The sequence below is a fragment of the Armigeres subalbatus genome, chromosome 1 (assembly GCF_024139115.2).
Source record: "Armigeres subalbatus isolate Guangzhou_Male chromosome 1, GZ_Asu_2, whole genome shotgun sequence".
NCBI lineage: Eukaryota > Metazoa > Arthropoda > Insecta > Diptera > Culicidae > Armigeres > Armigeres subalbatus.
The window spans coordinates 51937290-51963889 of record NC_085139.1 but is presented as its reverse complement, the minus strand read 5'-3'; the positions used below and the strand labels follow the sequence as shown (position 1 = coordinate 51963889).

General features: G+C 41.6%; 1 protein-coding gene across 3 annotated transcripts in view; it reads left to right on the top strand.

Moving 5' to 3' along the window:
- The window catches only part of LOC134225416 (G protein-coupled receptor kinase 2), a 419868-nt gene that overhangs the window by 368447 nt on the left and 24821 nt on the right, over positions 1-26600 (top strand). For all 3 annotated transcript variants that reach the window (XM_062705498.1, XM_062705488.1, XM_062705479.1), the window contains exons 9-12: positions 24705-24894; positions 24973-25221; positions 25286-25647; positions 25712-25975. In XM_062705498.1, the coding sequence (XP_062561482.1) occupies positions 24705-24894; positions 24973-25221; positions 25286-25647; positions 25712-25975 (1065 nt within the window). The remainder of the gene's footprint in view (positions 1-24704; positions 24895-24972; positions 25222-25285; positions 25648-25711; positions 25976-26600) is intronic.

Here is a 26600-nt window from a genome sequence, read left to right as displayed (position 1 = left end):
GCATCGAGCGGCTACCTTCTACCAAAGCTGTGGCACCACCAACGAGCTGGGAACCGGCTTCATAGTGCTGGGTAAGATACGCCAACGCGTGATTGGGTGGCAGCCAATCAACGCAAGGATGTGCAAGCTGAGGATTAAAGGCCGTTTCTTCAACTATAGCATCATCAACGTGCACTGCCCACACGAAGGGAGACCCGACGACGAGAAAGAAGCGTTCTACGCACAGCTGGAGCAGACATACGATGGATGCCCACTGCGGGACGTTAAAATCGTCATCGGTGACATGAACGCACAGGTAGGAAGGGAGGAAATGTATGGACCGGTCATCGGACCGGATAGTCTGCACACCGTATCGAATGATAACGGCCAACGATGCATAAACTTCGAAGCCTCCCGCGGAATGGTAGTCCGAAGCACCTTCTTTCCCCGCAAAAATATCCACAAGGCCACATGGAAATCACCTAACCAAGAAACGGGAAACCAAATCGACCACGTTCTAATCGACGGTAAATTCTTCTCCGACATCACGAACGTCCGCACTTACCGCAGTGCGAATATTGAATCCGACCACTACCTCGTTGCAGTATGCCTGCGCTCAAAACTCTCGACGGTGTACAACACGCGTCGAAGTCGGACGCCGCGGCTTAATATCGGGCGGCTACGAGACGGTAGACTAGCCCAAGAATACGCGCAGCAGCTGGAAGTGGCACTCCCAACGGAAGAGCAGCTAGGCGCAGCGTCTCTTGAAGATGGCTGGAGAGATATTCGATCCGCCATTGGTAGCACCGCAACCGCTGCACTTGGCACGGTGTCCCCGGATCAGAGAAACGACTGGTATGACGGCGAATGCGAGCAGTTAGTAGAAGAGAAGAATGCAGCATGGGCGAGATTGCTGCAACACCGCACGAGGGCGAACGAGGCACGATATAAACAGGCGCGGAACAGACAAAACTCGATTTTCCGGAGGAAAAAGCGCCAGCAGGAAGATCGAGACCGTGAAGAAACGGAGCAACTGTACCGCGCTAATAACACACGAAAGTTCTATGAGAAGTTAAACCGTTCACGTAAGGGCCACGTGCCACAGCCTGATATGTGTAAGGACATAAACGGGAACCTTCTTACGAACGAGCGTGAGGTGATCCAAAGGTGGCGGCAGCACTACGAAGAACACCTGAATGGCGATGTGGCAGACGAAGATGGCGGTATGGTGATGGACCTGGGAGAACGCGCGCAGGACATAATCTTCCCGGCTCCGGATCTCCAGGAAATCCAGGAGGAGATTGGCCGGTTGAAGAACAACAAAGCCCTGGGGTTGACCAACTACCAGGAGAGCTATTTAAACACGGTGGTGAGGCACTGGCTAGAGCGCTGCACTGGGTCATTACCAAGATTTGGGAGGAGGAAGTTTTGCCGCAGGAGTGGATGGAAGGTGTCGTGTGTCCCATCTACAAAAAGGGCGATAAGCTGGATTGTAGCAATTACCGCGCAATCACACTGCTGAACGCCGCCTACAAGGTACTCTCCCAAATTTTATGCCGTCGACTAGCACCAACTGCAAGGGAGTTCGTGGGGCAGTACCAGGCGGGTTTTATGGGCGAACGCTCCACCACGGACCAGGTGTTCGCCATTCGCCAAGTACTGCAGAAATGCCGCGAATACAACGTGCCCACACACCATCTATTCATCGACTTCAAAGCCGCATATGATACAATCGATCGGGACCAGCTATGGCAGCTAATGCACGAACACGGTTTTCCGGATAAACTGATACGGTTGATCAAGGCGACGATGGATCGGGTGATGTGCGTAGTTCGAGTTTCAGGGGCATTCTCGAGTCCCTTCGAAACCCGCAGAGGGTTACGGCAAGGTGATGGTCTTTCGTGTTTGCTATTCAACATCGCTTTGGAAGGTGTAATACGAAGAGCAGGGATTAACACGAGTGGTACAATTTTCAATAAGTCCGTCCAGCTATTTGGCTTCGCCGACGACATAGATATTATGGCACGTAACTTTGAGAAGATGGAGGAAGCCTACATCAGACTGAAGAGGGAAGCTAAGCGGATCGGACTAGTCATCAACACGTCGAAGACGAAGTACATGATAGGAAGAGGTTCAAGAGAAGACAATGTGAGCCACCCACCGCGAGTTTGCATCGGTGGTGACGAAATCGAGGTGGTAGAAGAATTCGTGTACTTGGGCTCACTGGTGACTGCCGAAAATGACACCAGCAGAGAAATTCGGAGACGCATAGTGGCTGGAAATCGTACGTACTTTGGACTCCGCAAGACGCTCCGATCGAATAGAGTTCGCCGCCGTACCAAACTGACAATCTACAAAACGCTCATTAGACCGGTAGTCCTCTACGGACACGAGACCTGGGCGATGCTCGTGGAGGACCAACGCGCACTTGGAGTTTTCGAAAGGAAAGTGCTGCGTACCATCTATGGTGGGGTGCAGATGGCGGACGGTACGTGGAGGAGGCGAATGAACCACGAATTGCATCAGCTGTTGGGAGAACCATCCATCGTTCACACCGCGAAAATCGGACGACTGCGATGGGCCGGGCACGTAGCCAGAATGTCGGACAGTAACCCGGTGAAAATGGTTCTCGACAACGATCCGACGGGCACAAGAAGGCGAGGTGCGCAGCGGGCAAGGTGGATCGATCAGGTGGAAGATGACTTGCGGACCCTCCGTAGACTGCGTGGTTGGCGACGTGTAGCCATGGACCGAGCCGAATGGAGGAGACTCTTATATACCGCACAGGCCACTTCGGCCTTAGTCTGAATAAATAATAATAAATAATAAATTCCCACACTGGGACAGAGCCGCCTCGCAGCTTAGTGTTCATTAAGCGCTTCCACAGTTATTAACTGCGAGGTTTCTAAGCCAGGTTACCATTTTTGCATTCGTATATCACGAGGCTAACACGATGATACTTGTATGCCCAGGGAAGTCGAGACAATTTCCAATCCGAAAATTGTCTAGACCGGCATCGGGAATCGAATCTAGCAACCCTCAGCATGGTCTTGCTTTGTAGCCGCGCGTCTTACCGCACGGCTAAGGAGGGCCCCAAGTAACTCCTACATAACTCAATTGGGTCGTATCCGAAAATTGTCTAGACCGGCATCGGGAATCGAATCTAGCAACCCTCAGCATGGTCTTGCTTTGTAGCCGCGCGTCTTACCGCACGGCTAAGGAGGGCCCCAAGTAACTCCTACATAACTCAATTGGGTCGTATGTGGGTCACATAAACTTGTTTATATGTAGGAAGTGTGCTGCTAAGGATATTGGTGACAGACGACGGAAGACGATCTGGGATATCACTTTGCGTAAAAATTTTGTACTAAAATGGTTTTATGTCGGAGTTGAACTTAATCTAGAATTAAAAAAAAACACTGTATCAAAGATTATAAAATGTTTTTAGAAAAATAATGTGCTAAGCTTTCATGTAAAGTAAAGCTTGTTGTCCAGTAGTGATGAACTTTGTATTATCTTAAAAATCACTCTAATAAAGCTATAAAAAAAATAAGCTTGTTGTAAAGGAATAAGGAATAAGAAATAAGGAATAAGGAATAAGGAATAAGGAATAAGGAATAAGGAATAAGGAATAAGGAATAAGGAATATGGAATAAGGAATAAGGAATAAGGAATAAGGAATAAGGAATAAGGAATGAGGAATGAGGAATAAGGAATAAGGAATATGGAATATGGAATAAGGAATAAGGAATAAGGAATAAGGAATAAGGAATAAGGAATAAGGAATGAGGAATAAGGAATAAGGAATAAGGAATAAGGAATAAGAATAAGGAATAAGGAATAAGGAATAAGGAATAAGGACAAAGGAAAAAGGAATAAGGAATAAGGAATAAGGAATAAGGAATAAGGAATAAGAAATAAGGAATAAGGAATAAGGAATAAGGAATAAGGAATAAGGAATAAGGAATAAGGAATAAGGAATAAGGAATAAGGAATAAGGAATAAGGAATAAGGAATAAGGAATAAGGAATAAGGAATAAGGAATAAGGAATAAGGAATAAGGAATAAGGAATAAGGAATAAGGAATAAGGAATACGGAATAAGGAATAAGGAATAAGGAATAAGGAATAAGGAATAAGGAATAAGGAATAAGGAATAAGGAATAAGGAATAAGGAATAAGGAATAAGGAATAAGGAATAAGGAATAAGGAATAAGGAATAAGGAATAAGGAATAAGGAATATGGAATAAGGAAGAAGGAAGAAGGAAGAAGGAATAAGGAATAAGGAATAAGGAATAAGGAATAAGGAATAAGGAATAAGGAATAAGGAATAAGGAATAAGGAATAAGGAATAAGGAATAAGAAATAAGGAATAAGGAATAAAGAATAAGGAATAAGGAATAAGTAATAAGGAATAAGGAATAGGGAATAAGGAATAAGGGATAAGGAATAAGGAATAAGAAATATGGAATAAGGGATACGGAAAAGGGAATAAGGGATACGGAAAAGGGAAGAAGAAAGAAAGTAAAACTAAGAACGAAGAACGAAAAAGAAAAGCGGAAAATAAAAAGGGAAAAGGAAAAAAGAAACAGGAAAAAGTAAAAAGGGAAAAGGAAAAAGGAAAAAGGAAAGAGGAAAAAGGAAAAAGGAAAAAGGGAAAAAGAATCGAGGAAGAAGAAAATTTAAGAAGAGCGAAAGAAGGAAGAGGTAAGAGGGAAGGAGGAAAAAGGAAGAGGAAAAAGAGGAAGAGGAGAAGGACGAAACAGGAAGAAAAAAGGGAGAAAGAAGAAGAAACAAGGGAGAAAGTTAGGAGTAGCCATAGATTACGTAATACACTGGATTCTGTTTTTACACGATCTACATTTTCTTAATTTTATACTCATCCTAAATGTTTAACGTAAATTAATTATCATGTGATTTTTCTTTGATTTATTCTGGATTTTTTGAAACATGTTGCGAAGAGTTTGGTGCTAAATTGAAGTCACACGATTAAAAATACGAGCGAAAAAAAATCGTGTAAAAACAAAATCCTGGGGTAGAAGGGGTCTTGCAATGAGTGTGGCGATCCACAAAAAAAATTCAGATGCTTCAGATATAATTATAGAAGCATATGGAGACGCATGGTACATTTGTGCAATGATTCATCTTGCTACTTAAATTTTTACGCAAATTTCATCTCATCCGTTTTATTAAATAAATAAACAAGTGTGCAAGCATTTGCATGGAACTTGTATATATTACGGGAAACCTGAACCCAATTGCATGTTGGGAAGTACATGTTCTTGGTTAAGATGTCGACTACAATCATTAGAATCATGTTTTTAAACAGCAGGTTCCCGGGCGTTGTATAAGCGATTTTCACAATACTTTCACGGTTGTCTTATTCACCTCATATAGTTTCTTGTAGTTTTCTTTATTTGCTAGATCAGCTGTAAAACGGAGCTGCCATTTGAAATGTAGAAAATTTTGATTTACCGAATTCAATATGAGTAAAATTTATCGATTAAGAAGAATTTCATAACGGAAATCAGCCCAGCTTGTCCCTGCAAGCCACCAAAGCCCTAGCATGTTTTGTGCAGTCCAAGTTAGTTTAATGCACATGTTCTAGGCTCTCCAATTTGTTCTGGAGTTCAGATCATTTTTTCTAGCATTTCAGTTATGCCAGGATTCAATCCAAAATCCACCCAGCATGTCCATACAAGTCCATAGAGCCCTTGCGTGTCATGTGCCGTCCAAATTAGATTCATGCAGATGTTATAGGTTCTCCAAATTCTTCTGATATTAAAATCATTTGGTCTAGCAGGTCAACCACGCCTATATACAAACTGAAATCAATCCAGTAAAATGTAAATAAAAATGTAAATATAGTGTAAAATGTAAATATTCGGACAGTCGTAGTGTTTTACTGCACTTTCCCAACACTATTTGTTAAGCATGTTGTGTTGTTTTCTGTTGGATTGGACCAGATGGTGTTGACTAATTGATATGAATTCTAGAACAAATTTGATAATCTAGAACGTCTTGTTTAAACTAACTATAACAGCATATAATATGCAAGGGTTCTAGGAAATTCTATATACATGCTGAATTGATTTCGTCTTTATAACAGACGTTGTTAAACAGGCGAACCAATTGATCAGAACTCCAAAGCAATTAGCAGAACCTAGAACAGCTACACGAATCTAATTTGGTTTGCATATAATAGGTGTATAAATCGCAATTTTCTACTATTCGAATAAGAACATCCGTACCCCAGCTGATCTAACAAAAAATGAGGGTCCCTAGAAACATAACAAACTAGCAAACTGCAGGAAACTGAATAACACAACCCCCTAGTAACATCGACAGATTTATTGTGGTTTTATAGCACACTTGAAGAGTAAATCAATGTCTCTGAGAGTGTCATAAAATCAAAATTATTACTTGGGCTGTGAAAGAATTGTAAGAATCGCTTAGAAGAGGCTGTTGTTTGAAGTCACCACACAATTAGGTTCAGGTTTTCCATAATACGAGTTCCATACAAACAAATGCTTGGGTACTTGTTTCTTCTTCTTCTTCTAATTGGCATTACATCCCCACACTGGGACAGAGCCACCTCGCTGCTTAGTGTTCATTAAGCACTTCCACAGTTATTAACTGCGAGGTTTCTAAGCCAGGTTACCATTTTTGCATTCGTATATCACGAGGCTAACACGATGATACTTTTATGCCCAGGAAAGTCGAGACAATTTCCAATCCGAAAATTGCCTAGACCGGCACCGGGAATCGAACCCAGCCACCCTCAGCATGGTCTTGCTTTGTAGCCGCGCGTCTTACCGCACGGCTAAGGAGGGCCCCAAGTAACTGCTACATAACTCAATTGGGTCGTACGTGGGTCACATAAACTTGTTTATATGTAGGAAGTGTGCTGCTAAAGATATTGGTGACAGACGACGGAAGACGATCTGGGATATCACTTTGCGTAAAAGTGTTGTACTAAAATGGTTTTATGTCGGAGTTGAACTTAATCTAGAATTAAAAAAAAACACGGTATCAAAGATTATAAAATGTTTTTAGAAAGCTAAACTTTCATGTAAAGTAAAGCTTGTTGTAAAGGGATAAGGAATAAGGAATAAAGAATAGGGAATAAGGAATAAGGAATAAGGAATAAGGAATAAGGAATAAGGAATAAGGAATAAGGAATAAGGAATAAGGAATAAGGAATAAGGAATAAGGAATAAGGAATAAGGAATAAGGAATAAGGAATAAGGAATAAGGAATAAGGAATAAGGAATAAGGAATAAGGAATAAGGAATAAGGAATAAGGAATAAGGAATAAGGAATAAGGAATAAGTAATAAGGAATAAGGAATAGAGAATAAGGAATAAGGAATAAGGGATAAGAAATAAGAAATAAGGAATAAGGGATACGGAAAAAAGAAGAAGTAAGAAAGTAAAAATAAGAACGAAGAAGGAAAAAGAAAAGTGGAAATAAAAAGGGAAAAGGGAAAAATAAACAGAAAAAAGTAAAAAGGGAAAAGAATCGAGGAAGAAGAAAATTTAAGAAGAGCGAAAGAAGGAAGAGGTAAGAGGGAAGGAGTAAAAAGGATGAGGAAAAAGAGGAAGAGGAGAAGGACGAAGGAAGAAGAAAAAAGGGAGAAAGAAGAAGAAACAAGGGAGAAAGCTAGGAGTAGCCATAGATTACGTAACACTTAGTAGAAGGGGTCTTGCAATGAGTGTGACGATCCATATAAAAAATTCAGATGCTTCATATAAAAAGTGCAAGATACTTGTTGAAAATGGCAATTGTTTGCGTTACGCAATCAATCTTCTTCAGTCTTCCATGGAGTTAAAAATTTCTTCTTTGAAAACGTCCATAAATGATGTCGCTCAAGAAGAAGGAAATAAATTTTCGGATATTGATAATACTGGACGACAAAATCAGAATCATGTGCTGCATTTGTAGCTCTCCACCTCTACAATCAACTGGTTACTGTTTGATTGCGAGATTATTTGGTCACAAAGTAGCAATATTAAGATATGTAAAATACTAAGTTATTCCGATAATCTAAGTTATTACGATATCTGAAAGACCCCATGAGTGTTTTTCAGGCAAAAATGTGCCACCCAGAGAAACTTTAGGTAGGGATTTTGAAAACTGTTTAGCAGCATATAAAGGGTGTATTCGATAAAAATGGCACACACATATTTACTCATCAAAATTAAACCGATTATCGGATTGTCTTGAAATTTTCAGAGAATGTACAACTTTTAATAAGTTATGATTTACAACATTTATTTCATTTGATTTCATTGCCCATCCCGAATGCGCGCACCTTTCTTTTCACTCTACCCATCAAATTTTGTACAATCGATTTTTCCTATATTTTTGTTTTTTTCCCAAATTTTCTTTATCTTCAACTCTGTTTTCATAATTTTAGGATGTTTTTGAAGTTTCGTCTTCACAATTGCACAGAATTTTTCATTTGAGCGAAGTTCCGGTGAGTTTTGTGGGTTCATATCTTTTGGCACAAATTTAGCTTCGTTTGCTCGGTACCACTGCAATTCGTTACGAGCGTAGTTGCAAGACGCCAGATCAGGCCAAACAGTGTTCATACTTTGTGTTTTTTTTATGAATGTCAAAAGATGCTTCTTGAGACACTATTCGGTGTAAATCGTAATGTTGAATGTTCCGGAAGTAATGAAGGGAGCGCGTACTTCACCACATCCGCAAATCGCCGGACTTCTTAGCAAATTTTAATAATTTCTTTGTTCGGACATCCTCCGGAATATCAAACTTGGACTTGGCAACGAAATATTCATGTCCAGGAAGTTGACGGAAGTCAGCCTTGACGTAGGTTTCATCATCCATCACGATGCAATAGAATTTGATGAACAACTAAAGTTTCCGGGCGCAGGTTTTTGCAGTGGTGTTATGCTTTTCATTTTGGTTTGGGGCTTTTTGCACCTTGTAAGTTGTAAACATGTAACACAGCACGTTTCATGGTTTTTGTGCACAAAACCAACCGACACCTCGGACTTCATTTGGAAACTTATTAAGCTGTTCTACCACTCCTGGTCATTTTACTGACCATTGGACCGCTTCTACGACCACTCCCTTCCTTCCTTCGAACACTTAGATGCTCTTTGAAGATTTTTTATTACACGAGATACAGTTGAATTAGCAATCCTAAGTGTTTTGCTATTGATCGGTGGGACGCCTCCGGATTTTGATTGTAGGCGCACAATTTTTTTCACTGGCAATTTCTTGTTCCGACGATATAATTGAAACCACTGTGTGAATAAATATGAAACTCTGTAGATGTAAACAATACTCTATGAATAAGATTTGGTCAAATTTTCAAGTTTCTTACTCATACGGTTCAAAAGGTATAGAAAATCTTCTTTGGTGTGCCATTTTTATCGAATACACCCTTTAAGCACATAACATGTAGGCATCTTTGCCGTGGAATGTGGTCTTTCCATGATTTTGGAACGCTAGCGAACCTAGCGGTGGAAGTCAAGCTTTACTGAACAACGCACATTAGACAGAGCAGCATCACATGCTTTTCGTCGATTGTTGATACACAAAGAGCCTACTTTGAAATTTGCAGTTTGTTCTATGATGTCTATCTGTTTTGTGCTTTAAGCATAAAAGCATATGGAGACGCATGGTACATTTGTGCGATGATTCATCTTGCGACTTAAATTTTTACGCAAATTTCATCTCATCCGTTTTATTAAATAAATAAACAAGTGTGCAAGCATTTGTATGGAACTTGTATATATTACGGGAGACCTGAACCTAGTTGCATGTTGGGAAGTACATGTTCTTGGTTAAGATGTCGCCTACAATCATATGGGCGTCGTATAAGCGATTTTCACAATACTTTCACGGTTTTCGTATTCACCTCATATATTTGCTTGTAGTTTTCTTTATTTGCTAGATTAGCTGGAAAACGGAGCTGCCATTTAAAATGTAGAAAATTTTGATTTACCGAATTCAATATGAGTAAAATTTATCGATTAAGAAGAATTTCATAACGGAAATCTGCCCAGCTTGTCCCTGCAAGCCACCAAAGCCCTTGCATATGTTGTGTAGTCCAAGTTAGTTTGATGCACATGTTCTAGGCTCTCCACATTGTTCTGGAGTCCTGATCATTTGGTCTACTAAATCAACTACGCCAGGCTTGAAATCGAAAGCTATCAAGCATGTTCGCACGAGTCTCCAAAGCCCTTGCGTTTTATTTCCATTCCAAAGTAGTTTGATGCAGATGTTCTAGGTTCTCCAATTTGTTCTGAAGTTCAGATCATTTTTTCTAGCATTCTAGCATTTAAACCAGGATTCAATCCAAAATCAACCCAGCATGTCCATAGAACCCTTGCGTGTCATGTGCCGTCCAAATTAGATTGATGCAGATGCTATAGGTTCTACAAATTTTTCTGATATTAAAATCATTTGGTCTAGCAGGTCAACTGCAGGAAACTGAATAACACAACCCCCTAGAAACATCAGCAGATTTATTGTGGTTTTATAGCACACTTGAATAGTAAATTAATGTCTCTGAGAGTGTTATAAAACCAAAATTATTACTTGGTCTGTGAAAGAATTGTAAAAATCGCTTAGAAGAGGCTGTTGTTTGAAATCACCACGCAATTAGGTTCAGGTTTCCCATAATACGAGTTCCGTACAAACAAATGTTTGGGCACTTGTTTATTTATTTAATAAAAGGAATGAGATGACACTTGCATTAAAAGTTATCGCACAAGTGTACAATGCGTCTCTATATGCCTTTATGCTTATATGCTGCTGAACAATTTTTAAAATCCCTACCTAACGTTTCCCCCGAGAATCCCATTTTTGCCTGAAAAGTATGTTAACTTATCTGAACATGCAATCATGCAGATATGCAAGTGACTTCAACACCGTTAAAGCGCTGATCTCCTTCCTACTATGTGACCAAACAATTTCGGTATTTTCCCAATCAAATAACAAACGCCAGTAATCATTCGATTTTAGAGGCCAAGAACTACAAATGCAACCCATGAGCATCACAAATACAAATTTACTGTCGTCCAGTGGAAAGATCCCCCAGTGCCGGACATACTATAAGCCATTTAACGAAAAACTCTCTTATTATATGGCTCATATTGACCATCTGCACATAATCAAAATGCATTCAAATGATTTTAATATTGTTTTTTTTTGTATTTTAGTTGAATTTAAAATTTAGTACAAAGTTCGCAACTTGAGAATCTGATATTCCATCCACAGGGTTGTTACGACTACGCGGATTTCGCGATTTTCGCGGATTTCGCGGTTTTCGCGGATTTGGCGCGGATTTACATAACGATTTTAGGGTTTCGCGCGGATTTGGCGCGGATTTAGTTTTAGGTGAAAATTTCTAAGAAAAAATCTAAGGAAGTTTATTTGAAAATTAGTTTTATTATAAAAACGTTTATGCCTATCTAGATGGGCTTTATTTTCATTACCAAATGTTGTTGAGAACAAATTTACGTTTCAAGTTTATTAACATTATTTTTTGGATATGTCCAAGTCCTTATTTAATGGCATGCATTACACTCTCAAGCATCATTTAAACAAATGTTATGAGGAGAGATACGCCACTTGTTGTCATTTTAATCCATTCTAAAACACAACGCACATAAACCATGTCTATTGAAGGACATGAGCACCCATTTCCATCTTGTCAATTTCTTCGTAATTCCAAGATATTTGTCAGTTTCTGATTGGTTGTTTATTTTACGATGAACCACTCAGCATATCATTTTTCAAAAGTCGTCAGGAATTCTTTCATAATATTGGAATATTTTATACTTCCTTTATAACATTCATCTAGTACGAATGAAGGTTTATACAACAATTGAAAACATAAAAATGTTCTGTGATTTAATGCTGATGCTTCATTTTAATAATTTCTTCCGCAGAAAGTCGATCAAAAATTAGTAGATGATTCTCAAAAGTTATTTCTGGGCTCTGGCGGGTTTTTTTTATGATATTTTCGGTTAACTCCGGTGGTATTTTACAGAATTGCCAAAAGAAAACGAAGAAACTTCCTAAAGAAATTTCCACAAGGACCCTATGATGATCCTTGTATATATTCCTTGCAAATAAATTTCCACAGCGTAAAGAGGATTTCTGCAGCATTAAAAACCCGAAAAATTATAAAGATTATATAGGAGGAGGTTCCTGGAGCGGTGACCGCAGGAATGACTATAGAAAATCGAAAAGAATACCGTCTTGAATTTACAAAGAGTTATAGCGATGGTCACAGATATTTCTTTAATAAGTGCTCAAAAATTGAACCGGGAGTTTTTCCGCAGGAAGTCACTAATCAATTTCTGCAAGAATTTCTAAAGCGATTTCCGTAGGAATCATGAAGGGATTTCTGCAAGTAAGCTCTGAAGGAATATCTTCAGGTTATTTGTAGAGAATTTACTTGAACTCACGACAAAATTCCCAAATGAATTACAAAATAGTTTCCCAGGGGAATTTTTGTAAAAATACTCGGAGAAATTTCCACAGATGTTCTCGGAAGAATATCCACAGACAATTTGGAGCAACTTCTGCACTTCAGCAGATCCAAGGGCAGTTGGAATTCGGCAAACATTTCCATGAAAATTTCCGGAGGATGACCCGCAGAAATCTTTGGGATGAATCGGCGCACGAAAAATGAATTTCTACAGGAGTTCTCGGAGTTTTTAAATGAAATTCCAGTAAGAATGGTAAAAAAGACTCCGTGAATTTTTAGAAAAGCTTGTTACAAGAATTGAAGGAGAAATAACGGACTAATTTCTGTTGGACTTTACGCAAATTATTCTGCCGTATTTCCAAAGAAATTTCTTCTGAAATTTCTAAAAATATTCCTCTGGAATTTTTGAAGGAATTTACACTTGATTCTATGCAAGCAACTATGTTAGATTTTGTATTATTTGTTTCACAGAAGTTTTGTTTAAAAACGGAGCTTCATTGTCTAATTCCTTAATATCTAAGCAAGTTTGTCTTGTGATCAATAACTACAACAAAGCTGCCTAATTAATTACTTTAAAGAAAATTGCGGTTTTGCCAGATATTTTAATATTTGGCACGTTTATCTTTAATCAATTATGATCAAATCTGGCCTTAACATTCATTTGTAATAAACGTACCTTGTGCAGGATTTTATAAAGTTCTATCAACAAAAAAAAACTGATAATAACGGAACAAATCATGCCAAAGCCATCATCTAATCCAAAAAGCGGTGCTTATGCAAATAGTTTTGACTATTTAGTTCTTGTTCTCTTGGATTCAGTACTTCTAGTGGCGAATAAGGCCATTTAGAAGGGTTGTTATATTTACTGCCGGTTTATTAGTCCTATTAGCATTTTGATACAAACATATGTTGCAGTTTTAAATCATATTTAAAATCAGTAATAATTGTAAAAAAAGAAATTTTTGAGAAGACATTTAACGTGTATTTGCTTAGAATTTAGATCTGGATCGCGCAGATTTGGCGCGGAATGGGTTTCATGTCGCGCGGAAATGGCGCGGATTTGATTTTAGTCGGCGCGGATTTGGCGCGGAAAATATTTCAGGATCTCCGTAACAACCCTGCATCCAGCATCCAGCTTTTCAAAAACTTTCCTTTCAACTACATAGGATGGTTGAGGGACCACTGCGAGGGTCATTATTATTATTATTATTATCTTTATTAAAGAGGTTTTCGGCCCTGGGCCGGTTCACCTCGAAAACTGTGAGGGTTGTTTTATTTATTTATTTAAGGTCTACATCAACAGACTACTTATGTCCTAATGATAATAATAAAAAAAAATACGTATACATATCGTCAAAAACTTTAAAAAATGGACACAAACACTAAAACAGCTATCTATTGCGATGTGAAAAATTCTTTGAATCTTCGACGCAGCGTCTGACGAGGAAGGTTGAAGTCGAATATTGTAGAAACCCTGTTGAATATACGCTGTAATCCTTCAATACTACTTCTACTACTGCTACTACTACTACTACTAATACTGTAGTTATTCCGACGAAATGGCATTCTTAACATAGCGTTATTACGAAGTGTTCTCGGATGTACATTAATATTAATCTGTTCCAAAATGTCACTACAATCTATTCGGCCTTGCAAAACGTCTGCAACAAATACAGCTCGAGCGGTGTTACGACGTTCTCTTAGCGGCTCCAGATCGATAAGCCGACAGCGGCTTTCATAACTTGGCAGGCGTAATGGATCTCTCCACGGTAGTCTACGCAGAGCAAATCGTAGGAAGCGTCGTTGCACGGACTCAATTCGTTCGGCACCGTTCGTATAATTGGGATTCCGAACGGCGGAGCAATACTCCAGTATCGACCGCACCAGTGAGCAATACAAAGACTTTAGACAGTAAATGTCAGAAAATTCTTTAGCCGTCCGAAAGATAACGCCCAGGGTTTCGGAAGCCTTACCTACAACGTATGAAATATGCATTTTGTACGTCAGCTGGGAATCCAAAATTACGCCCAAGTCTTTGACATGACTCAGACGTTCTATGCTGGTATTCAAAAGCGTGTAGTCGAATCTAACGGGATTTTTAATCCGAGAAAAAGTGATCATCGAGCATTTTGCCGGATTGACTATCATACGGTTGACGTTGCACCAATTGGTAAAGGATTCTAACTGACGTTGAAGGAAATAGCAATCGTCGATGGATTGGATTTGCATGAGCATTTTCAGGGCATCAGCATACGATAGGCGGCGAACTTCGAGTACAAAATTCACGTCATTGAAATATACAGGGGATGGACAAAATAATTAGGATAGGCAAATTTTGGGTAAAATTAGATGTGTTGTAACTATCTTGGTTATCATCCGATTTTGACAATTCAGGTATGCCCGAACTAGAAAATTAATGCAGTTTGACGGTATGTCCATGGAACCGACTATGGCCACCGGATTCCGGAGATATTCCGGGTTTTTCGGAGGTAGGTTCAAAACCGTAAATTTGAGGTGGATATTAGGAGAAGTTGTGGTTAAAAATTGAATAATATTAGTAACCACAAATGAAGTAGGGCTCTTGCTGATTGGAACCATATATTGAGATTTGGAATCGGACCAGAATCAAGTGAGATATGGCCATTTCTTTAAAATCGGTTCCGATCGATACTTATCAAAGGGGTCAGGCCACAACTTCATTTGAATCTCGCTTTTTGATAGATCGGCCACTATGATTTCATTCTAGAAGGGCTCTAATGTGTCCAGAATGAAAAACGAATTGAATAAACGGATCCTGGAGTCGCTGGGATGTCCCCGGGGAACCTGTGAATGGGGACATTTAAGCTTTAGCACCAAAATCAGTCATTCGACGGCTCTTTTTTCATGGTTTTCGATCGGGAAGCGAAGTATGAATATAAAATGGTCCATTGTCGGCTCTGACCGCTTCCAGGATCTACGGATGGGCCCCGGGGAACCTGTGGAAGGGGACATTTTAGTTTTACCACCAAAACCGGTCATTCGACGGCTCTTTTTTAATGGTTTTCGATCAGGAAGCGAAGAATGAATATAAAATGGTCCATTGACGGCTCTGACCGATTCCAGGATCTACGGATTGGCCCCGAAGAACCTGTGGAAGGGGACATTTTAGTTTTAGCACCAAAACCAGCCATTCGACAGCTATTCATTTATGGTTTTCGATCAGGAAGTGAAGTACGAAAATAAAATAAATCATTGACGGTTCTGACCGCTTCCAGGACCCAAGGATTGCCCCAGGGAACCTGTGGAAGGAGACATTTTAGTTTTACCACCAAAACCGGTCGTTCGACGGCTCTTTTTTCATGGTTTTCGATCAGGAAGCGAAGTATGAATATAAAATGGTCCAGTGACGGCTTTGACCGATTCCAGGATCTACGGATTGGCTCCGAGGAATCTGTGGAAGGGGACATTTTAGTTTTAGCACCAAAACCAGCCATTCGACAGCTCTTCATTCATGGTTATCGATCAGGAAGCGAAGTACGAAAATAAAATTGATCATTGACGGCTCTGACCGCTTCCAGGACCCAAGGATTGCCCCCGGGGAACCTGTGGAAAGGAACATTTAAGTTTTAGCACTAAAATCAGTTATTCGACGGCTCTTTTTATAGGTTTTCGATCCGGAAGCAAGGTAGCAAAGTAAAAGGACCAATGACAGCTTTGACCGCTTCCAGGACCTACTGGTTGCCCCCGAGGAACCTGTGGAAGGGGACATTTTAGTTTTTACACCAAAATCAATCATTCGACAGCTCTTCTTTAATATAAGCAAAGTATTAATATAAAATTGACCATTGATGACTATGACCGCTCTCAGGACCTACAGATTCCCCCCGGAAAACCAGTGGAAAGGAACATTTAAGTTGCAGCACCAAAACCAGTATCTCGACGGCTTTTTTTTCGTGATTTTTGATCAGAAAGCGAAGTATGAGTATAAATTGGACCATTAATGGATCTGACCGCTTCCAGGACTTACGGATTGCCCCGGGGAACTGTGGAACATTTTAGTTTTAGCACAAAAACCAATCATTGGACGGCTCTTTTTTCATGGATTTCAATCAGAATGGGAAGTATGAACAAGAAATGGACCATTGACGGCTCTGACCGTTTTCCTACTTCATACTTCGCTTCCTGATCCAAAGCCATGAAAACAGAGCCGTTGTATGACTAGTTTTGGTGCAAAAACTAAAATGTCCCCTTCCACAGGTTTCCTGGGCCAATCTGTAGGCCAGAAAGCGGTCAGAGCCCTCAATGGTCCCTTTTATATTCATTTCTCGACTCCTAATCGAAACCACTAGAAAAGAGACGTCAAATGGCTGATTATGATGCTTAAAATAATACACAAATTCTCCAGGAGCAATCCGTGGGTCTTGGAAGCGGTCAGAGCCGTCAATGGACCATTTTATATTCATACTTCGCTTCCTGATCAAAAATCGAATGACTGGTTTCAGTGCTAAAACTAAAATGTCCTCATTCATAGAATCCTCGAAGGCAATCAGTAGGTCCTGGAAGCGGTCAGAGCCGTCAATGGTAATTTTTAATTCATATTTCGCTTCCTGGTCGAAATTCATGAAAAAAGAGCCTTCGAATGACTGGGTTTGATACTAAAACTAAAATGTCCCCTTCAACAGGTTCCCCAGGGGCCCAACCCGTAGGTCCTGGAAGAGGTCAGAGCCGACAATGGACCATTTTATATTCATACTTTGCTTTCTGATCGAAAACCATGAAAAAAGAGCCGTAGAATGACTGGTTTTGGTGCTAAACATTAAATGTCCTCTTCCACAGGTTCCTCGGAGGCAACCAGTAGGTCCTGCAAGCAATCAGAGCCGTCAATTGACCACTTTATATTCATACTTCGCTTCCTGATCGAAAACCATGAAAAAAAGAGCCGTCGAATGACTGGTTTTGGTGGTAAAACTAAAATGTCCGCTTCCACAGGTTCCCCGGGGCCAATCCGTAAGTCTTGAAAGCGACCAGGGCCGTCAATGGATTATTTTATATTCATACTTCGCTTCCCGATCGAAAACCATGAAAAAAGAGCCTTCGAATGACTAGTTTTGGTGCTAGAACTAAAATGACTCCTTCCAAAGGTTCCCCGGGGCCAGTCCGTAGAAGCGGTCAGAGCCATCAATGGACCATTTTATATTCATACTTCGCTTCTTGATCGAGAACCATGAAAAAAGAGCCGTCGAATGACTGGTTTTGGCGGTAAAACTAAAATGTCCCCTTCCACAGGTTCCTCGGGGCCAATCCGTAGGTCCTGGAAGCGGTCAGAGCCGCCAATGGACCATTTTATATTCATACTTCGCTTCCTGATCGAAAACCATGAAAAAAGAGCCGTCGAACGACTGTTTTTTTGGTAAAACTAAAATGTCCCCTTCCACAGGTTCCCCGGGGCCAATCCGTAGGTCCTGGAAGGGGTCAGAGCCGACAATGGACTATTTTATATTCATACTTCGCTTCCTGATCGAAAACCATGAAAAAAGAGCCGTCGAATGACTGATTTTGGTGCTAAAACTTAAATGTCCCCATTCACAGGTTCCCCGGGGACCTCCCAGCGACTCCAGGATTCGTTTATTCAATTGGTTTTTCATTCTGGCCACATTAGAGGCCTTCTAGAATAAAATCATAGTGGACGATCTATCAAAAAGCGAGATTCAAATTAAGTTGTGGCCTGACCCCTTTGATAAGTATCGATCAGAACCGATTTTAAAGAAATGGCCATATCTCACTTGATTCTGGTCCGATTCCAAATCTCAATATATGGTTCCAATCAGCAAGAGCCCTACTTCATTTGTGGTTACTAATATTATTCAATTTTTAACCACAACTTCTCCTAATATCCACCTCAAATTTACGATTTTGAACCTACCTCCGAAAAACCCGGAATATCTCCGGAATCCGATGGCCATAGTCGGTTCCATGGACATACCGTCTAACTGCATTAATTTTCTAGTTCAGGCATGCCTGAATTGTCAAAATCGGATAATAACTAAGGTAGTTACAACACATCTAATTTTACCTAAAATTTGCCTATCCTAATTATTTTGTCCATCCCCTGTAGTAGGAAGACAAACGGACCCAAATGACTTCCTTGGGGTATTTCCGATGTAGCCACGAAGGAATCAGATCTGCAGTAGCCGATAGCAAACCTTAGTTGGTGACCGGATAGATATGATCGGAACCATTCCAATAGAGTGCCATTTACTCTTAACTTGTCTAATTTGGTGATAGCGATGCAGTGGTTTCACTTATCAAAAGCAGCTGACAAATCTGTGAAGTTTGAGCTCTTTTCGTCATGCTGTTCGTGATGAAAGAAGTAAGGCACAATAAATTAGTACTAGTGGAGCGACCGGCTATGAATCCATGCTGAGTTTCAGACAGATACTGCTTGCTGTGGGAAAGCAGAGGATCCATCACAACGAGTTCGAACAGTTTTGATATTGCACTCAGCGAAGTTATTCCTCGATAATTGTCCACGTCACGTGTGTTCCCTTTCTTGTGCACAGGAAACATTTGTGCAATCTTCCAACATAAAGGAAAGATGCCACTGAATAAGGAAAGCAGAAGCAGGAGGAGCAACAGATACTGCAAACTGGAAATGTGTCTTTTCAGGAAATTGGACAAAATACCATCGGGACCAGGTTTGATCGATAACTTTAGTTTTGATGCAGCAGAGGAGATCATCTCTTCGCTGATGTCGATAACACCTAGTACATGGCCATATAGGGGAACATTGTCTGCTGCGTGATGTACTTCGTTTTCGGTAAGCTGTTCGTCGGTAAAGACGTCAGCAAACTTTAGCGAAGAGAAATTCGGAGACGCATAGTGGCTGGAAATCGTACGTACTTTGGACTCCGCAAGACGCTCCGATCGAATAGAGTTCGCCGCCGTACCAAACTGACAATCTACAAAACGCTAATTAGACCGGTAGTCCTCTACGGACACGAGACCTGGACGATGCTCGTGGAGGACCAACGCGCACTTGGAGTTTTCGAAAGGAAAGTGCTGCGTACCATCTATGGTGGGGTGCAGATGGCGGACGGTACGTGGAGGAGGCGAATGAACCACGAATTGCATCAGCTGTTGGGAGAACCATCCATCGTTTACACCGCGAAAATCGGACGACTGCGATGGGCCGGGCACGTAGCCAGAATGTCGGACAGTAACCCGGTGAAAATGGTTCTCGACAACGATCCGACGGGCACAAGAAGGCGAGGTGCGCAGCGGGCAAGGTGGATCGATCAGGTGGAAGATGACTTGCGGACCCTCCGTAGACTGCGTGGTTGGCGACGTGTAGCCATGGACCGAGCCGAATGGAGAAGACTCTTATATACCGCACATGCCACTTCGGCCTTAGTCTGAATAAAAAAAAAAAAAAAAAAAAACTTTAGCGAAACAGTCTGCAGATCTCCTGCAGTGATGATACAGTTTCCCACTGAAATGTCTTAGAGGAAGGGAGGCCAGATTCCCCGCGTTGCTTGTTGACATGATTCCAAAACAGTTTAGGATGCGTTTTGAGATTGGTTTGGATCTTACTTTGATATCTGGAACAGCATATACGACTGACCCTTTTATAGGCGTTGTTGAGTCTGACGTAGTGATCCTTTAAGGGAAACGTGCGGTATTTAGTGTATTTCCTCAAGGCGGCTCTCATGGCAGTTTTAAGTTCTCTTAATTCCCGAGTGTACCAGGAAGGATGAGAGCTATTCTTGTGTACTTTTTTGGGAACATGCCGGCAATAACGTACGCCAAGATATGCGAAAAAGTCAACGCAGCATTTTCGACATTATTGGCAAGTACAATAGCGTCCCAAGGCATATCAGATAGTACGTCGACAATGCTTTGATGATCGGCCTTCTGAAAGTTGTATGATACGGAAGCGGGAAAAACATTGAACTCGTTGGCCAGGCTCACCGGAATTCGAACAACTAAAGGAGGGTGTTGAGGGACGAGCTTAACCATGGGAGCTGGAGCTACGGCGATGAACGGGGCGACATCTTGCTTGCTCACAAAACAAGTCATCAAGTCCAAGCAACGTTGATTTTTATTCGCTACATGATTGATTTGAGATAGCATCGCCGTGCTGTAGTAATCGAGAAGATGCAAAGCACCAGAGTGAAATGCTTACCATCGGGATAAAGGAAACCATTGTGAGACGGTCTCCAGGAAACACCGGAAAGATTAAAGTCGCCAATGACAAGAAGCTTATCCGCCGCTGCCATACCCTCGACTACGGTGAAGACGGCAGTGGGCATCTAAGTAGTCAACGTCACGAGTTCTATCTGGAGGTATATACACGGCACAAAGGAAAATGGCGCTCTTCTTCAATTGGATGGATATCCAGACTTGCTCCAAACATTGCCACGTGGAATTTCCAATTAGCCTTGCCTTCAAACCACGCAGTACAGCAATGATGACACCGCCACCAGTATATTCCCTACTATTTTCAAGATTTCGGTCATACCGATACGCTTCGTATTCAGTACCGCCATCGGGGGTGACAATGGGTCTGGGGGGTGAGAATAGGTCATCGCTCTCACCGACAGTCTGCAGGTCGTAGAGCAAAATCGTTCAAAAAGGTCTTTTATATTTTAGTCTTCTTGCCCTCAGATACATTCAATCTATTCTACAATCATTCTAAGTAGTTGAAACAGTGACCCATTCTCACCCCCATTTAACCCATTATCACCCCCGACGACGGTACCAAACACTTGACTCGAGAGTGTGCGATCATCAAGCCAAGTTTCGATCAGGACAATAACATCGTAGCATGGAGCTGATGTTGCTAGACGCTACTTCTGAGTTGATACCGCCTGCGTTTTGGTAGTAAATCAAGAGATCATCGGTGTCGCGATCGATCGACCGGGTGGATGATACTATCGGAGAACTGCTGGAAGTTAGATCCGAATCAGGCAGCGAATGTTCATTGTTGCATAGGTACTTGCCTGGAGTAACATGCTGGGAGATTTCCAATCCACGTCTAAACTCAGGGCCATGACGACTTGGATGAACGCTGGCAGCAGATGGCGCGACTGAGATAGAGGGACTGGAAGAATCTCTCGAGAAGCTTACTGCGGTGCGTCTTGGACACTAACAGGTACAGAACCATTTGAATGTTGTTCATACTTGCCGGACACAGGAGTTCGGAAGACCCCATTTCTAGCCCCAAACCCGGGACCAGGGCGACTGATGAACGCTGGCGGGAACGGCTCGACTGCGTTGGGGGTATCCGAGGCTTCCTCAATGCTAGCGGCAAGCGTGCGTCCCAGTGATGATACAGAAGAAGCACCAACGGGAGTAACGGGAACCAACAGATTGATGGTCACTGTAGCACACGATAAGTCCTGATTGTCTATTGTCTCTATGGGGCTGATACTACCGAGAGCGCTGGAATATGGAAATTGTTCAGGCAGAGAAGTGTTACCTTCATGTGAATGTTTGCCTGCAAAGGGAGTGTGGAAGACCCCTTCACCGAGCTCAAACCCAGGACCGGAATGGCTGAAGGTCGCTGGCAGGAATGGCTCGACTGCGATGAGTCGACTAGGCGCTTCCTCAGTACTGATGGCAAGCGTGCGTCCCGGTAGTGAAGATGATGTAGATTCGTTGGTATAAGTTAACATTCTAGATTTATTCCGGATAAGGGTGTCGTAAACTGGGAAGAGCCAGCTTCGGGCGAAATCGTGATGGTTGGCGTATTCAGCAGAGGCAAGAACATGTTTTTTGAGCTGTTGTCTTCGAATTCGCGAAATAAAATTCCTTTGGGCCAGGTTTGAGTGTCAAGAGCTGCTTCTTGAAACTTGGGATCGATTCCGATTTTGTAGGAAACGAAGCTCAGACGACTAGTGTCGATGCCTCGTTTTACAAGAGGAATGACTCTAACAGCTTCCTCGCACTTTAAACAATCCTGGCTTTTCAACAGCTTCCAATTTAGCGCTTGGATGGATACGAGAAAGGTAAACCCAAAACAATTGAATTGGCTCAGGTACGGTTATTACGCTAGCGTCGGGAACTATTTTCGTGCCACCAAGAAGAGGTTTATGTGACCCTATGTCCTCTTGACGACGTCTTTTTGATGGAGGTTGTCGGGTAGAGCCACTTCGTTGTTGAAGGACCGGAGTAGATGCCGCAATGCGTTTGGTTAGCTAAGCGATTTGTTGACCATGTTTTGTTAGTTCCATCCTGATTTCTTCGTGCACGGATTCCTGCTTCTCAGTGATAGTGTTAATAACATCACTGAATGACGAAACAGCGGATTTGAATCGAACCATCTTCATAAGTTTCGCACACTCATCACACATCGACATGAGGTTTTGGTTCTCATGGACGATTTTGATAAACGCTTTGTTTAGTATTTTATCGGTGCACCTATAGTGTACCATTCTTTCGCAGAATGCCATGCAAGTAATACCCTCGTCGTCAGCTTTAACTGGCCTCGCGCAGTGATCACAAGCGGACGACATCGTCGATGGAGATGCTCTTAAACTTGCAGTGTGGATGTACGGTAGCCGAAAAAGTGCAGTTAGGGGATAGTGCCAATAGATTGCAAAACAAAACAGTCACAAGTCACAACAATATCACTATCAGGGAAGCGATGATAAACGATTGATTCGCAATATTTATCACTGACCATCCAACACAAACTTCACAAGACTAAGTACTACGAGTCAAGAGCAATAAAATGTCACAAAAAGGTAAAATAATCACAGCAAATTACACAACTAAATAAACTAAAATCCTTCCAAGGAGGAATCTTCCAGTATTGGGAGGTGTCCTGTGCTGGGGGATCTTCCCCTAAGCAATTTTAGATGTCTCATACAAAGGCATGACATGAAGATGAATAATTAGGTAATGTTTTTATTGGATGCTCCATAAAATAGGATACGATCGCATGTAATTATGAGTTAGATGATTTCATACACATTTTTAAAGGGGGTCCATACTGCCTCGTGTAGGTGTCCAATCTGCCCCGTTTCCTTCACGAGAGTAGTGAAAAATAAGCTAATAAAAATAATCTTAGAAATCTAAATTTAGAAATCTAAAGTATACACAATTTAAATCAGTTAATATTGATTAAAACCTCAGGGTGTCCTGTCCATATTGGCCCTTGTTCCCTCTATTTATTTAAAGAATTCCAATACGTATGCAACAAAGTTCAATTGAGGTAGCATATACCCTATTATGTTCAAATTAAAACAAATTTTAACCCGCAGATTCTAAAATTCGAAAACAACCAACACTGAATGGAACTGCTTCCATTAGGCAGCAGAGGCAGGATTTGGCTTTTCTACACAACTAAGTCCTCTAGGCGCCGCACGGCGTCACATGGTGGTTGATCATTGACTATCGCTAGGTATTGCTTCCATGCTAGTAGCTGAGCTAATGCATCCCGCTGTTGCCGCTTCTTCGTACTCCAACTGAGTAGAAATAATCGAACCTGACACCATGTGTCTATCCACTGCAGCCTCCTGGTGGTTTGTACCAACCCGATAGCTAACATGCCACGGCGATGAACATCGACGTTGGCTAGCCCGAAGGAAGGGCTTTTTGGTAGTACTGGCTGGCTGTTATATTGTCACTGAATACAGCATCCGAGTCACTGCGCTGCCAATCCGTGGTAAAGATTGTTTCAAATTTCCACAACGACAACCGCGCTATGATGCATGAATCGATCCGGTACCGGGAGTGGAACTCGATATTGCTGCACGGCTGATTTGCAAATTTTGCAATACAGATTTTTGGTTTTCCCGTGCTTCCACTGAAGTATGCCGATAGGCATTTGTGCGCGTCAAATATGATTTCGAAAGAACCATAGAACCAAATGTCATATCCACCAAGTCGGTCGAATTGATAAAAAAAACAGTTTGAGTTCAGTTGGGTCCACTGAGGCCACATAAACTAACAAAATTAACAAATTGAAGCTAATAAAATAGCTAAAAAGCGAATTGAAAATCTACAATCACGAGGTTTGAGAATTGTGAAGTTTGTGATCGAAGTACTCTCACAGAATAAATGCGACCTTTCACAAAACTTTGTCTGTTTATTCTCCTGATTACTGTTCCAGGTTTGATAAACATTTCCTATTATTATTTTTCCAACTGTGGACAAGTTTTTTTTTGCTATATGAATTACTCTTATGGCATAAAATCCACCTGCAACAATGTAGCTACTCACTCGTATCTAAAATTAATCTATCCATTTTTCTCTGCTTTCCCTGATTCAGGTACGTGCAACCGGAAAAATGTACGCCTGCAAAAAGCTCGAAAAAAAGCGCATCAAAAAACGAAAAGGCGAATCAATGGTGCTGATAGAGAAGCAAATTCTGCAGAAAATCAACTCCCGGTTCGTGGTGAACCTGGCGTATGCGTATGAAACCAAGGATGCGCTTTGTCTGGTGCTAACTATTATGAACGGTAAGTGGGTGACAGTTATTTTTAAATAACGGCTGCGGGCTACCCAGATTGACCCGATTTCCTTCCGACAAATCCCAGGTGGAGATCTCAAATTTCACATTTACAACATGGGCGGTGATCCAGGTTTCGAGCTGAGTCGGGCGAGGTTTTACGCTGCCGAGGTGGTCTGCGGGTTGGAACATCTACATCAGATGGGAATAGTGTACCGGGATTGTAAGCCGGAAAATATCCTATTGGACGATACCGGCCATGTTCGGATATCGGACCTTGGATTGGCGGTCGAAATTCCCGAGGGCGAAATGGTCAGGGGGAGAGTCGGGACAGTTGGTAAGTTACGGAAATAGATTCCCATACATTTGAAGCACGAAACTTATGGTTTTCTAATTGTCAGGATACATGGCGCCGGAAGTCATAGACAACGAGAAGTATGCATTTTCGCCAGACTGGTTCAGCTTTGGGTGCTTACTGTACGAGATGATCGAAGGTCAGGCTCCGTTCCGGGCGCGGAAGGAGAAAGTGAAACGAGAGGAGGTCGATCGCCGGGTCAAGGAGGACGCCGAAAAATACTCCCACAAATTTAGCGATGATGCCAAAATTCTGTGCCAACAGTTACTCATGAAGGCTGTCAAAAACCGACTTGGGTGCCGAAACGGTCGGTACGGTGCTCGCGAGGTGAAACTGAACGGCTTTTTCAGCAGTATTAATTGGAAGCGACTGGATGCGGGTGTGGTGGAACCACCATTCGTACCGGACGTAAGTTATTTTTGTTATGAATAATCTCCAGCATTGCTTCTAACCTTGATTTTCCCTTCCACAGCCCCATGCGGTCTATGCCAAAGACGTGCTCGACATCGAGCAGTTCTCAACGGTGAAGGGTGTGAATCTGGACGCGACGGATGAAAACTTTTACTCGAAGTTCAACACCGGTTCGGTGTCGATTCCCTGGCAGAACGAGATGATCGAGACGGAGTGCTTTCGGGAGTTGAACGTGTTCGGACAGGACGAGTGCCCGACGCCTGACTTGCTCATCAATGCACCACCGGTGGTGGAGAAGCCTGGTTGCTTTCCGTTCCGGAGGAAGGTTAGTGGGTTTTTGGTGTCAACTATAATAGTTAGATTTTGATGTATTCTGGATATTTGGATAACCAAATTACAAGTGTTGATTTAATTTTAAACCCTGGAAAAGTGCGAATCCAAACTCGGAGTAAAAAACGGTTTTAGTTTTAACTGCCAAATGATATGTTGATGTAGGCGACACCGTGTTTGTTTAGATTATTTTGATTTGATTGTCCGAGTAAAGCCGTGTACTACTGATAGTTGATTGCATGCGGCGTGTCCTTTACGGCGTATACTACATTCCACGGCAACGAATCACGGTAAATCGAATGATGGTATGAGTATGCAATATGCATCATGCGCATAAAAATGCCTATCATGTGCACTGATTTTTACATGCTACGATACTCTAGAACGGCAGATACTTGAACTTTAATCAAGACATAATTTTCCATGGAGTTTTATTCCAATGATTCGCTGTACCGTTCTCGGATTGATCAATTGTCCATGATTGTTTATATAAATTCCTTCTAGAATTTTCCAAAAATTGCTGTGGCAGTAAAATCAGCAATAATTCAGTTTCGACGCAAGTTCTCAAAAACTTACTTACTGTACACCTCCGGCGGTGCAAAGGGCCGACTTGAAAGATC